Source organism: Electrona antarctica, assembly GCF_951216825.1.
Source record: "Electrona antarctica genome assembly, chromosome: 1".
Lineage (NCBI taxonomy): Eukaryota > Metazoa > Chordata > Actinopteri > Myctophiformes > Myctophidae > Electrona > Electrona antarctica.
In genome coordinates this window covers 46,223,761-46,238,598 of record NC_136806.1, presented here as the reverse complement: position 1 = coordinate 46,238,598, position 14,838 = coordinate 46,223,761, and the positions used below count along the sequence as shown (strand labels likewise).

The 14,838-nt window shown below is 44.7% G+C and overlaps 1 protein-coding gene across 1 annotated transcript in view; it reads right to left on the bottom strand.

Moving 5' to 3' along the window:
- Window positions 1-14,838, bottom strand: part of fat2 (FAT atypical cadherin 2) — a gene marked incomplete at its 5' end in the record, with an annotated part of 88,444 nt that overhangs the window by 50,050 nt on the left and 23,556 nt on the right. Inside the window, 9 exons of the mRNA XM_079497184.1 lie at window positions 68-301; window positions 1,538-1,691; window positions 2,034-2,233; window positions 3,222-3,621; window positions 5,483-9,153; window positions 9,655-9,865; window positions 10,408-10,620; window positions 13,139-13,201; window positions 14,547-14,686. Of these exons, the coding sequence (XP_079353310.1) occupies window positions 68-301; window positions 1,538-1,691; window positions 2,034-2,233; window positions 3,222-3,621; window positions 5,483-9,153; window positions 9,655-9,865; window positions 10,408-10,620; window positions 13,139-13,201; window positions 14,547-14,686 (5,286 nt within the window). The remainder of the gene's footprint in view (window positions 1-67; window positions 302-1,537; window positions 1,692-2,033; window positions 2,234-3,221; window positions 3,622-5,482; window positions 9,154-9,654; window positions 9,866-10,407; window positions 10,621-13,138; window positions 13,202-14,546; window positions 14,687-14,838) is intronic.

Below are 14,838 nucleotides of genomic sequence, written 5' to 3'. Positions count from 1 at the left end.
TAATAAAATATATGGGGATGCCATGGTTAAAGTGTCTTACCACATGGTTATGGAACAAAACACTCACCCATATCGGGGTCCTTGGCATATAGGACGGCGACGGGGGTTCGAACAGTGGTGTTATCGAACACAGAGATGTCGTAGTGGCTGGCGGAGAAGCGTGGAGGGTTGTCGTTCATGTCCTGGATCATCAGCTGGATGTCCGCCTGGCACGACCGCCCACCGCCATCCGTGGCCTTGGCGACCAGGTTGTGCTCCATCTCCCTCTCCCGGTCCAACACAGCCAGCGTGAACAGCTCACCTGGAGCAGGTGAACACAATGGGAAGGGAGACTTTAAGCCAGTGTGTGATTGAAAGAAATGCCTATTAAGCGATTTGTGAAAAGACCCCCCCACACTAGCGCTATTTCCTAGACATTAAACACAATAGGTCACATTTTTTGTATTGTTCCTGCTGTTCTATATACTGAAGAAATCACAGACTGAGCCTTTAGCCTTCGCTTTTATGAAATATCCGAGATCTTTACAGTCTTACGGAAGATGCTTCTAAATATATTGCTAGTTTGACCACTTCAAATGGTCTAATCTATATGATATATGAAGGGGAAAAAATCTACAAGGTCTCAATGCGTCTCAACACATTGAGATCTTATAGATTGGCTGGCTGTGCAACATGCTTCCATAGAAGACATGCTGGCTTGTATGGAATCCAAATGAGTCAGTGGTGGCGACTGAGAACTTTAATCCATGAATAGCACTATGACGTTTACAGTAAATGGAGAACAATGCGTCTGAAAAATGCATAGAGCAGACAAGTATCTAGATACTGTAATGCGCCGTTCGTCAGCATGTCAGTATGATAGGCAAGGCCATTTTATTTGTATAGCACATTTCAACAAGGCAATTCAATGTGTTTTACGCAGAACATCAAGCAAAGCAAACACAATTATAAAATGACATTAGGATAAAAAAAGATGATAGAGGAACATTAGCAGAATTGAGTCATTAAAAAAAAACAGTTGGTAGAGGTAGACTAAGGAATGGCATTACTGTGTGTCATCAACCTGTGAGAAAGAAAAAATGTAAAAACCCAACAAAAGGTGCACTGCAATGGCAATATAGGATAACCACTGGAATTCAAACAAAAGCTCATCTGTTTTCATTTTTGTCATGCATCCATACCTTAGTTTAGGGTTACCCTGCTGAGAATCTAAACATACCCTAACCGTGGTAACATGATAGGATCGGGGGGGCCTGCAAGATCGAAAATGCGATTGGCTGAGAATTGTGAAAAAGAAGGAAGATGGTGCTATGACACAGAAGTATGATGGATGAAGGTGAAGTGGAGGAAGTGGAAAGACGGCAATAGAAAATGCACTGCCACTTACTGTAGCTCAGGGCTCTCTCGTTCTCTCAACATCTAACAGGCCACAGGTATTTGTTCAAGTAGTAATCCCAATCTCCAACTCAAACAAACAGCTGAGCTCAACTTAGTGGGGGTAGCTTGTGTTTTGACCCCAAACAGACGCCGTTATTACCTGTCTTGTGGTTGAGATGGAACTTGTCAGCATGGGGCCCGTGGAGGGTGTAGGAGACCTGGCCGTTGGCGCCCGTGTCTGGGTCCGAAGCAGACACCTTCAGAATGAACTGATTGGAAGGCGAGTTCTCCATAACCACTTCCGTGTACACCAACTACAACACATGGGAAAGTAATAATAATATTAATACTAATGAATTACTGTTTCAATTTAGAATTTCGGCAGACACTCTTAATCCAGAGCATCTGTTAAGCATACCATGATTTATTTATTTTATTATTGTTGTTGTTGTTGTGGACTATTGCTATGCCAGTATATAATGATAACTAACAGAGACAAATAAAAACACAGAAAATAGGAAATCAAAACAGATAAGAAGAAAAATACCCCCACCATGCTAAAAAATAAATAAAAATAAAACAAAATTTTAAGAACTATATGACCTTCTGATTATAATACAGTTTCAACACTAGTCAGCTAGCGTGACCAGACTCACCTGCTCACAAATGGGACTGTTATCGTTGACGTCCAGCACGTGAACCTCAACGGTGGCCGGGGCCTGGAACTTTCCGTCAGTGGCCGTGACCGTCAGGATGTACCTGTCTTTCACCTCGCGGTCCAGGGCTTCTTTTAGGATCAGCCCCCACTCGCCCTCGTCCTCCTGCACTATGGCAAACTGGCCCAGTGGGTCTCCATCTGCAAGGGTAGAGCAATGCCCAATTTACGCTTTGTTATGCTCCACTGGAAATAGCTTTTCCATCAGCTATTTTGAGTTTCGACACCCGACAACAACATACAAAGAAGTATAGATCGGGCTGGAAATGCTGTACTTTTCATTAATTTGGGAGATCCAGCAGTGAACAAATGCTCGGTTACAACAGTGCCATGCTTCATAGAACTCACTTCAGTTGCACTACTTCGCACTTAGGAGCTGCCAATTGCCAACTGGAATCTCGTACTGTTGACCACTGTCATTGGGGGTTACACAAGCTCAAGCGAAGATCAATAGTGGTTACTCAAGAGTGAAACTTTTCCATTTATTTTCCTCATCTTAACCCTAACCCTGTCCAGTATTTTCTCAGCCACTCCAAGGAATTACTTCTCCCAACAGTACAAACCCGCTAACCTCTCTAGGCTGGCAGTACCTCCACCCCCACTACTGACCTGGATGTTTGTTTTTGAGATACAGGCAAACATACAGATACATAGATACAGTAACTAGTTAGCTAGCTAGCTGGACGAATAAAAACAGTATTTGACTGTAGATCATGTCACTCAGAACACTAAACAGACTTTCAAACAAAAACACACAGAAGCACAACCAAAAGATGAGGTCATGCCACCGTAACCCCAATGCAAATAATCCTCCATTGGACATTCACAAAAGAGATGTTTTGAAAGCAAAGCTGACTCCATTAGCGGCATCAGGACTTTGGTGACTGAATACAGCATTCAGATTTGTTGTTGCTTTTGGCTCTAGGGCGTTGAGTTGGTATTCTTGTGATGCTGTCTACCTGCCAGTTAGCCTGGGTTTGTGATTTTAAGGATGTAGTTTAATCGTATCACACACGCACGCACGCACGCACGCGCACACGCGCACACACACACACACACGCACACACACACGCACACGCACACGCACACGCACACGCACACACACACACACACACACACAGTGCCACACCTGTGATGTAGCAGGTGACCAGGCGGTTCTCCAGCGCCATGTCGGCATCAGAGGTGGTCATGGAGACGATGACATCACCGGGCCAGCTGTTCTCGACCACCGAGCCGCGGTACGATGTCTCGGAGAAGCTTGGCTTGTTGTCGTTCTCGTCCGTCACTGTCACCTCCACCACCACTGACGACGAGAGCCTGGCGTCCCCTCCCCGGTCCCAGGCCACCACCTGGAAGCGGTACAGCCGCTGCTCCTCGCAGTCCGTTTCGCGGACTGTTGTTATCCAGCCGTCCTCCGCGCCAATGGTGAAAACGTCAGCGATGTTCTCACTAGTGATGTCGTCAGGGAGCGACTCCAAGCTGTAGGTCACCTGACCGTTTACATCTGCGTCCGCGTCATTGGCGGTGACCTGTGGGGAGAGGGACAACATTTGGCTTTTGGCAATGGCTTGGGCTTTTGGAGATCAGAATGAGAGAGGCAATCAGTCCTACTGATTTGGTTCTTCATTATGTTTATAACTCCATTTCATTGTTGGTTAGGTGTGGGGTTCAAATTAGGGCTGTACTGTGGCTGTAAGGGAATTTTGATTTCTTTGTTTTTTTTTAAACTTTCTGTAGAGAAATATAGAGTTTGCTTGTTTGTTCACTCACTTTAGAAGAAATGGCACCCTTTTCACATTGGCTTATTATAGCGCCAGCAGGAGGCCACAACCTGACCTGCCCTAGTGGAGACCTGTTATAGCGCCCCCAGGAGGCCACAACCTGACCTGCCCTGGTGGAGACCTGTGCCCTGAGGGGCACTTTTTCTAGTTTGGTTCTTCATTGTTTATACGGTAACTCCATTTCATTGTTGGAATTTTGATTTCTTTACTTTCTGAGAAATATAGAGTTTGCTTGTTTGTTCACTCACTTTCACTCAGACTTTCCTGCTCTTACCAAAATCTTCTTACCAAATTCCACCCATGCTCCTTCACTCACTCTTCTCTCGCTTGCTCACTCCTTCTCTGCTTCACTTCTCTGTTTACAAAAACATAGGCCTCAGTTCTGAGTGGGACTGTTCCATTGTCAGTGACAAGGATTTTCAAATTAAAGTGCTTGTATATTTCATGATCCAGCACCTGTGTTGTGACAATCAACACACTCTGAGGGTTGATCTGAAAGAAATTGGTTTCGTTCACTTTTTTGATTTGATTTCTTTACTTTCTGAGAAATATAGAGTTTGCTTGTTTGTTCACTCACTTTCACTCAGACTTTCCTGCTCTTACCAAAATCTTCTTACCAAATTCCACCCATGCTCCTTCACTCACTCTTCTCTCGCTTGCTCACTCCTTCTCTGCTTCACTCGTTCATTCACTCCTTCTCTGCTTCACTCGTTCATTCACTCCTTCTCTGCTTCACTCGTTCATTCACTCCTTCCTTCCATACAGTACCTTGCTCCCTCTCACTCCCCACGTGCTCACTATTTCTCCCTCCCTCACCTGCAGGGGTGGAAAGTAACTACCGGTAAGTACTGTACTTAAGTACAATTTTGAGGTATTTACTTTTCTAGAGTAATTCCAATTTCCAATACTTTTACACTTCTACTCCACTACATCTCAGACAAATACTGTACTTTTACTCCACTACATTTATTTGAAAACTTTAGTTACTCGTTACTTCATAGATTCTGATTATTATTACACAACACACCACTTCAGCACTATATACATTTAGACCATTTGAAAATAGGCAATCTACAAACTCACAATGTGAGCTTGTAGATCTACTATTTAAAATGTATTTTTATACATGAAATGGGACCTTCTGCAAAATGAGTACTTTCCACTTTAAGTGCATTTTGATAGCAATACTTTTGCACTTTAAGGGGCGACTCACACGGTCGCAACAGATTGATGTATGCTTGTTGTATACAAAGGGTGTGATACATCTTGCCCCAATGCATTTCCAATGGGAGTCACATGGTTTGACTTGTTTGATTTGTGTTGTATGAGGGGGAGGGGGGCAGTCGAAACACAGCCGAAAGCCATACAACAGCTTGTAGTCCAAAATGTTGAATTAAACCATGTGACTTCCATTGGAAATGCATTGACACATGCATCCATGACACACAACATTCATACAACAAGCATGCATCAATGTTTTAAAGGTGTGAGTGAGGCCTGACTCAGGTAGATTTTGAATTCCGGACTTTTACTTGTAACAGAGTATTTCTATATTGCAGTATTGATACTTTTACTTAACTATGTGAGTACTTTTGCCACCACTGCTCACCTGTATGACGGTGGTTCCAGCAGGCATGTTCTCAGCCAGGAAAGCCTTGTAGGGGCTGGCCTCAAACACCGGCTCGTTGTCGTTCACATCTTGGACCTGAATGCTGACGGACACCAGCGAGGCCACGTCTGTCCCGTTGTGGTTCCCCTGGGCGATCACGTCTATCTGGTACCACTTGGTCTTCTCATGGTCCATGGTCTTCTGAACCAGCAGCGTCCCACTCTCTTTGTCCAGGCTGAACACTCTGTCTTGGTTGCTCTCCACCGTGTTGCCATCCACCAGGCTGTATATGAGTGGCATGTCGGAGTCTGCCCTCACCGAGCCTATCTCCGTGCCGACGGCCACATCCTCGGATGCCGTGAAGGAGTACAGAGGTTCTGAGAACTTCGGGAGGGGAACCTCGGGCGGCACCACCTTGATCTGAACGGGAACAGTGGTGTTCCGGAACGGCAGACCTCCGTCACGTGCCTTGACCTTGAAGTTGAAGATCTTGTTCTCCATGCTGGCCAAGCTCTCCTTGACGGTCACGATGCCAGTGAATGGGTTGATCTCAATGACGTCTTCTGTGATCTCCTCCTCTACCTCATCCACAGTGTACGTCACGTCTGCATTTTTGCCTTCATCTGCGTCGTACGCTATGATCTGGATCACGGGCGAACCTTTATTTACAGTCGACTGGATAGCAACATGGTATGCTGTCGCCTTGAACTGGGGAGCATTGTCATTCTCATCTGTGAGGATAATCTTGACCGTACAGAATGCCACTCTCCCTCCACCATCTTTGGCCATTACTTTGATGGCTATCACTCTCTGAGTGGGGTTTTCCCTGTCCAGAGGCTGTGTTGTGATTATCTGCCCGTTGTTGTCGATGGCGAATGTCTCGTCGGCTAGTTTGTTTATGATGGTGTAGTCCACACTACCATATGGACCATCGTCTGGGTCTATAGCAGCCAGTCGGATAACCCGGGTTCCAGCCTCTGCATTCTCGGCCAGCTCTGCTTCGTAGATGCTCTGCTTGAAGTGGGGGCTGTGTCTGTTGCTGCCCATCATGTCGATGTTCACTGGGGCTGTATTCTGGAACACTCCATCTGAAACTGCCACTGTCAGGTTATAGTAGGGATCCAGATTCCTCTTGCATACGTTGGAGAATGAGATGATCCCCGATGATTCATTGATGTTGAAATACCTGCCTTCATTCCCTGAGAGAATCTTATACTGAAGGTTGTTCAGATCCTTGGTATCAGGGTCTGAGGCTTGGATTTTGATGACAATGTGGCCACATTTAGCCATTTCATCCAGTGTGGCTTCGTATTGGGATTCCATAAAGTTTGGCGGGTTGTCATTGATGTCAGTGATGTTTACAAAAACATAGGCCTCAGTTCTGAGTGGGACTGTTCCATTGTCAGTGACAAGGATTTTCAAATTAAAGTGCTTGTATATTTCATGATCCAGCACCTGTGTTGTGACAATCAACCCACTCTGAGGGTTGATCTGAAAGAAATTGGTTTCGTTCCCTTCTGTTTTCACTATCTGGAAGGTCAGGTCTTTATTTCTCCCTGAGTCTTTATCTGACGCAGATAGCTGTATGACGGAAGTGCCCACAGGAAGTCCCTCTGCTAGGTCCACTGTTTGAGTCAGGTTTGAGAAAACAGGAGCATTGTCATTGACATCCTCTACTTCTATTTCAACTGTGGCTTCAGAAAAAGCACCAGTCACAGAGTCAGTTGCCCGCACTGTTAACACGTGCATGGACTGGCTCTCATAGTCCAAGGGGTTAATGACGGTCAACACTCCCGATTTGAAATCAATGTGAAAATGTTTCGATACATTTTCTTCCTGGAGGTTGTAAATAAGCCGATATCCCTCTGGGTTCCTCGCCTGGACATGCAAAATGGTGGTGAAAGGGGGCACATTTTCGGGGACCTTGAGTGGGTAGAGCAGCGTCTGGAACACTGGGTTGGTTCGGTTTCTCACTTGGATGCTGAGTTGTGCCGAAGTGGTCAGGCTGGGATTACCCACATCTGTAGCCAGAACGGTCAACACATACTTACTTAGGGCGTCGAAGTCAAGAGGCCTTTGGAGGGACACATCGCCAACATAGGGGTCTATTCTGAAAAGATCATAATCCTCCTCTAATAAGTACATGATCGATGCACTCTCGGCCAGGTCGCTGTCATTTGCAGTCACTTGGTACAAAACATCTCCAGGCTCAGAATCTTCATTTATCAGCATGAAAAAGGGCAGGTTGAGAAACTGTGGGGGGCTGTCATTGACATCATCTATGTAGACCTTGACCTGAGTTACAGCTCTCCTCTGGGGCATCCTCATGTCTCTTACCTCCACCATAACATCATACGTATCCTGCTCCTCTCTGTCAAACGGAACACCAGTGGTTTCCAGAACCCCTGATGTCTGGGATATGGCAAACCTGCCCATCGGGTTTAATACAGAGTATACTAGAGGCTCGTTCAGGTAGCTGCCCTTTGCTCTGAGTGCTGCTAAGGTTTTGACAGAGCTGAGATTCTCTACGACACTAGCCGAGTACACTTTCAGCTCAAATCCGAGATCACTTGCAGTCATATTGGTGATGTTCATCTTGACGAGAGCCGTGTCTTTGTAGAGGCCATCGGAGGCTTTGACAAGCAGCTGGTGAAAGGGTGTAAACTCAGAGAAACTGTTCACGGTGATGACACCAGTGTCAGGGTGAATCAAAAACTCGTTGTGTAGATTCCCCTCAATGATGCTGTATGACACATCCGAGTCAGCATCATGTGCTGTCACCCGCACAACCTCCGTACCTTGGGCTGCTGGGAAGAAGACAAAAGGCTCATACACTGGCACAGCGAATATTGGTGGGCAGTCGTTGAGGTCTAAGATGCGGATGGTGACTTTGGCAGACTCTGCTGCATACAGCCAGGGCTCCCCTGAGTCCCTCACCTGAACGCTGAAGCGATACTCAGACTTGGCCTCAAAATCGACAGGTGACACCAAGGAAATGGTGCCCATGTTTGAGTCTATCTTGAAGACTTGAAGAGCCTCTGGCTCTAGAATGTGATAGGCCAACAACGAGTTTGAGTCTCTGTCTGCATCTGAGGCTTGGATAACCAAAGGAGCGTTCCTCTCCCCCATCACCACGCTGTTTACATGAGCTGACTCACTTATCTGTCCCACATACTCCCGCTGCTGAAAGACAGGGGCGTTATCGTTCTCATCGATCACATATATATGAACAACAGTCTCAGACAAGGCCCCTGTCATGGTGAAGGCCGACACTCTGAGCTCGTAGGAGGGGAATTTCTCAAAATCCAGCGGTTCTTGGATGGAGATGAACCCAGTGTAGGAGTTGATGTGAAATGTCCCATGGGGGTCACCTTTTCCAATGCTGTAATGCACGGCAGAGGGGCTAGAGGCTGAAACGGTGACCACAGGGGTCCCGGGCAGGCTCGATTCGCTGATCTCTGCAAAATAGTCTTCTGAGGGGAAAGCGGGTGGTGTTTGTTCAGAGATGCGTATGTGGACATTGACAGAACAGAGGTCGCTGCGTTGAGGGAAGCCCTGGTCAGTGGCCTTCACCGTCAACTGAAACTGGTCCTGCGGCTGAAGATCCAGTGGTTTGGATAAACTGATGGAGCCCAGCTCCGAGTCTATGGAGAAGACGTGGTCAACGTTCCCTGTGGGAGAAGAAAGAAAGTTACATATAGTTGCTCTCAGTTGAAGTTTAGTTCAATTGCCTAAAAGAAGTTCAAGTTAAAAAAGGTTTCCCATGACTTAACTGACGAAAAAATAATATATTTAATTGGGTATAGAATGTTTTATTTAAACATTTCTGACCCACAAAGGCAAAGAGTTTGAAACCACTGTAAGAGCAACATAAGTATCCATCATACATTAATTCACTTTAAGTCCAACATTTTCAAAGTTACCCTTTGAAAACTTGGTCTGTTTTCATCAGGGTGCATTCTGGCTCGGCAGAGCTTGTTTTAAAGCAAAGTAGAGAGTAAGAGAACTCCCCATTGTAATTTATCCTCTTCATTCAGTTGATTTGACAGAAATATTAAAAAGAGAGCAAAAGAATATGAGCCGTACTGTGGCTGTATATTTTCTTTAAACATGGCAAGGAAAAGAAAGAAAAAGAGTAGGTAGGAAGGAGGAAATACACGCAGTCCACCTACCAGAGTGCAAGGAGTAGCTGATGTGAGCATTGCTGCCTGTGTCTTTGTCCAGGGCCTTCACCCTAAGGACCTCTGTCCCCTTGGGGGTCAGGTTGGAGATGCGGACCTCATAGCGTGGGCTCAGGAAGGCGGGGGAGTGGTCGTTACAGTCCTCCACGTGCACCACCGCCTTCACAAAGTTCCGCTTAACAGGGATTTCCTGGTCACGCACCTGATGAAGAGAAAGAACACGCTTTACATTTGTTTACGGGTGTGTGCACGCGCGTGTGAGTCTTTTTTGTCATTGTGGACTGTGAAACGTTTTAAATATTGAAGGAGAAGGAAGCAGTGAGGTTCTGGGGTGAAATAGATGAAGAGAATGTGGTTAGCATAGGTAGAGAAATGGGGGGCTTAGAGAAGAGAAGAGTTCAGAGTCGTTCACAAGTGGCAATAAAGTGCCTGGTGTATTTATGGGAAGTGGCCAAGGTGAATTTATCCCAACACCACATGGTAAGATAGGGAGATAATGGGCAAAGGATCAGGGTGTGGTTTAATGCCCGAGGTACACATTGTATCTGTGTGGACACTGGATTATTTTTCTGCAAAAATTATGTATGTTGTATTTTATACATGACTAGTAAATTCATACATTTTACTATGATGGGTTGATGGGCAATAATACCAAACTCCTCTCCTCTCCTCTCCTCTCCTCTCCTCTCCTCTCCTCTCCCACAAATAATCTCATGCTCTACATGTACCTGACTGTTATCATACCATGATAATGAGCGTATGAACAGAGATCTCCTCATAGTCCAGTTTCTCTGTTATGACCAGCACTGCACTCTTGGGGTCGAGGTGGAAGTACTTGGTACTGTCAGGGTGGAGGCTGCTGTGGATGGAGTAGACCAGCCTGCTGTTGATGTCTGCGTCCTGGGCACTGATCTGCAGGATGTCCTTCCACGGCGCTGTATCCTCCGGAACCCTCACCTAGGTAGGGTACAGCGTTATATTGACTGCGGTCGAGATCATGGATGCCATGCCAGACTTTGTATATTGTATGTACAACAGATGTGATAAATGACAGAGACAAATAAACTAACTAACTAACTAACTTTCCGGTCCTTCATTGCCTTTGCCATCCCCAGTTCCTGCTTACTGATGCATGTGTCCCTAGTCCCTGTAGTCTGGCATTACAATTACCAAAGTTAAAATAAAATGAAATATCTACAAGCTCACAATGTGTGAGCTTGTAGATCAACTACTTTCGAATAGCTGAAGTAAAAAATAGGGCTTGAGTGATTAATGCTTTTTCTTGTATTAAGAAAATAAAGCTGCATAGTAACTAGTAACCAAAGCTGTCAAATGATTGTAGCGGAGTAAAACATACAATATTTGCCTCTGCTCTGAGATGCATTGGAATAGAAGTTTAAAGTATATAAAAAAGTAAATACTTTTTACGAATTACCTAGTAATTACAGTACTTGAGTAAATGCTATACCACCACTGAGTGATTAATCTTTCCAAGGCCTATGATCAGGATAAGTTTCCCAAAGCGCAGAAAACGCTGAGCCTCCACAACCATGAAACACACTAAAAGTTTAATGGCAGCCTCGGAAAGAGAAGACAGAGAAGCAGAGAAGCAGCAGCAGGGAATTTGGATTAAAATAGACACCTTGAGCGAACTCATTTCGTATACTTATACTTATTTGTTGTATAATCAACAACCCACTCGGAACACGGGCATTTCTTTCATTTTATTTTCAATTCATCTCATGGTATTTGACTTTAATGAGAAACGCCAGCTGTCTGTGATGACCTATACAAGGTAGCCAAGGACATGGTAAATACTTAGAGGCCAGAATCAAACCCTGTACTTTATTTTGCATGCTGTGATAATCTACAGCAAGTGGCATGAACCTTCCATCCCCTGCTGGTCTAGACTCTTCTGACTCCTGGCTACCAAGCTGTGAAATGCCTCCTTCCCTTTGGTCAGGACTGCAGAGTCACTTTCCTATTTTCTGGCACAGTCTTGGAAACCTTCATATTAAACCTAATTTCAAGCTTACCCCCCCCTCAGGGTTCAATCCAATCTTCCTCCATCCTACCATGCCTCTACGCTGTGTTTGCATCTGCATTTAGTTTCATCTGTATGTAGATTAGATGTTAGGTATGTGGTTACTGGATATCGTATGCTGTTACTTCTGTAGCATATCGGTTTTCTAATAGCACTCTAATACCACGGACCGTTGCCTTTTTGCGCAACACATGTTCATGGCCCCTACTCTGAACTTGTTCTTAAAAAAGAAATCGCTCTGGATGAGCGTTCCAATGGCTAAATTGTACAGTTGAGAGGAAGACAGCATAGGGGAAGCACATGCATGCAAAAAGATGTGGTGGTGAGATTTGATCCTAGGCCAGGAAAGGGTACAACGTACTGTAGGCTCATGCAGGTATCTCCACCACACTGTGCTTCTATGTTTCAGAGCAGTGATCCTCATGATGCTTCTATGTTTCAGAGCAGTGATCCTCATGATGCTTCTATATTTCAGAGCAGTGATCCTCATGATGCTTGTGCACTTGGAACAGCATTTTACAATGACAAATCCAATATAATATCTCTGCTGTCGGGAAGAAACCAACTAACTACAAAATGTTCATTTTTCAGGAAATTTAAAATATAGGCTACATTTATCAGGAAATTAAGAAAACCTTATATATTTTTTTAAACAAAGCAACACTGCCTCATCAAAGTCGGTGACTTTATATATTGCCAATTACTTACACTAGAGGGGTGCCCTTGGGGCCTCTACAGCGGTGCCCGTTGGGCACTGGAAATGCATGCCCCACCCAGATATTATGTCTGTGTCCCTTTTATGCCCATATATGGAGTTCTTTGTCAGGCATGCCCAAATATGGAGTCTATGCAGACGTCAGAATGATGTCAGAACAAGCCAGCTCCATATATGGACCCGGGGCAGGGGCCCTGTCCAGAGCCCGGGCAGAGGCCTTTTTGGGGCGCTTCTGGACAACCGTGTGTCCGACCGACTCGACACCGGGCACTGCACTCCCTGTGGTGGTGTGGAACATGTGTGTCGAATTTGAAGTCGGAGACTTGGTGCATTTATAGATAGATAGATAGATAGATAGATAGATAGATAGATAGATAGATAGATAGATAGATAGATAGATAGATAGATAGATAGATAGATAGATAGATAGAGAGATAGATAGATAGATAGATAGATAGATAGATAGATAGATAGATAGATGAGAGGACTGGAGAGGTGCTGTTTTAGCAGACATTTTGAGGGTCCAAAGGAGTTAAGGTTTTCGTTTTTTGTCTTTTTAATACTTTAACCAACACACAGACGTAAAGAGTGTTCAATAGCATTGATTCATGAAACAAAATCAAACACCTCAAAAATCGAGTTAGGTGGTTTCTCCCCGACAGCAACGATATGAAACATAATATACCTTCAGTGAACCAGCACAATTCTGCTCTCACCTCATACAGTGGCTTCAGGAAGACAGGCCGATGCTCGTTCATGTCCAGCACTTTGATATAGGCCTGTAGTTGTGGAGATGGAATAAGAAAGAAGGAACTATTTAAGAAAAAACTATTTGTGAACAAATGGTCCAAGAAATCGAAACTCATTCTACGGTTGTATCTATTGTAAGTCTCCCTGGGTAAGTGCAGCATCTAAGTGTTAATTATAGAAATCTAGTAGACACTTAAAGACCCATTACAGAATCACTTGAATCACTTGAAGTGCAGAGTATGACTGCTTAAATTATTTTGTCTTCTTTTTGTTAATTAGTTTTATGTATTTTACAATTTAGGCATTTAGCAGAAGCTCTTAATCCAGAGCGATTTACATTAAGCAATAACAAAAAAGCATGGCATACATCACATGCATAAAAAGTAGTTGGGTAAGCTAAGAACGTAACAGTGGAGTATCTATATAATGAAACTATATATATAAACTATGCAACTATACATATGTACTATAAAGTGCTATGACTACATACAATGCAATTCTAGTGCTGTCTATGTAACATGCTTGCTATAAGTCTGTATAAAATGCTATCTAAGTCTACATAAAGTGCTATCTAAGGGGCTAGGGCAAGTCCTACGGGCCATGATGGAGTCTGAAAAGGTGGGTTTTCAGACTACGCCGGAAGATTGGGAGTGAGGCTGCAGTTCTGACTGCAATGGGAAGTGCATTCCATAGTTTTGGAGCCGGAAGGGAGAAGAGTTTGGGACGTGTGGAGTGTTGTCCCGGCGTTTTTAGTGAAGGTACTTCCAGCTTCCCTGCGTTGGCTGTTCTGAGTGCGCGGGAGGGTTTGTAGGGTTCGATTATACTTGTGAGATATGGGGGAGCCATGCCTTTGGTTGCTTTGAATGCCAGCATCAGAGTTTTGTATTCTGTGCGGGCAGCGACCGGGAGCCAATGGAGGGAGCAGAGAAGGGTGGAGACGTGTGAGAATTTTGGCTGGTTGAAGACCAAGCGAGCTGCGGCATTTTGGATCAGTTGGAGAGGTTTAAGTGCACATGCCGGTAGCCAGTAAGGAGGGAGTTACAATAGTGAAGTTTTGACAAGACTGTTTTCTGGATTAGGAGCTGGGCTGACTCCTGGGTGAGGAACGGTCTAATTCGTCGTATGTTATTGTAAACCTACAGGATCGAGTGACAGTTGTGATGTGTGTTTTACCCAAACTCCCTCTGTGATTCCCTTACTTGGCTGTAACACAGTGACTGGCATGCTGTTGTTGTTGTCAGAACATAACTTCTGAACTACATGTACAGATTTGTAGCTCACCTCATCGGACTCAATTTAGAGTCGTTTTGGCAGAAAGTTGACTTTGCATCACAAATTCCTGGAAACAATCTAGTTGTTTGTGTATCAACTAACCTGTGTGGTTGCATGTTGGTGTCCATCTGTAACTGTGATGGTCAGGTTGTAGTTAGAACGTCTGCCTGCATCCAGACGCCTGGCAATCAATATGGTCCCTGTGTTCCTTTGAATGTCAAAGTCCTTTTCCTCGTCACCACCTGGCACAGAGAAGAGGGAGAAAGGAGAAAGAGAGAATCAGACAGACAGAGATAAAGAAACTGTTTTAATTTGTATTCCCCCCTGATATGAATCAATCCACCACAGCGGGACAGGTTGACAAAACCCTGTTTTTCCACATCCATCCATCCAG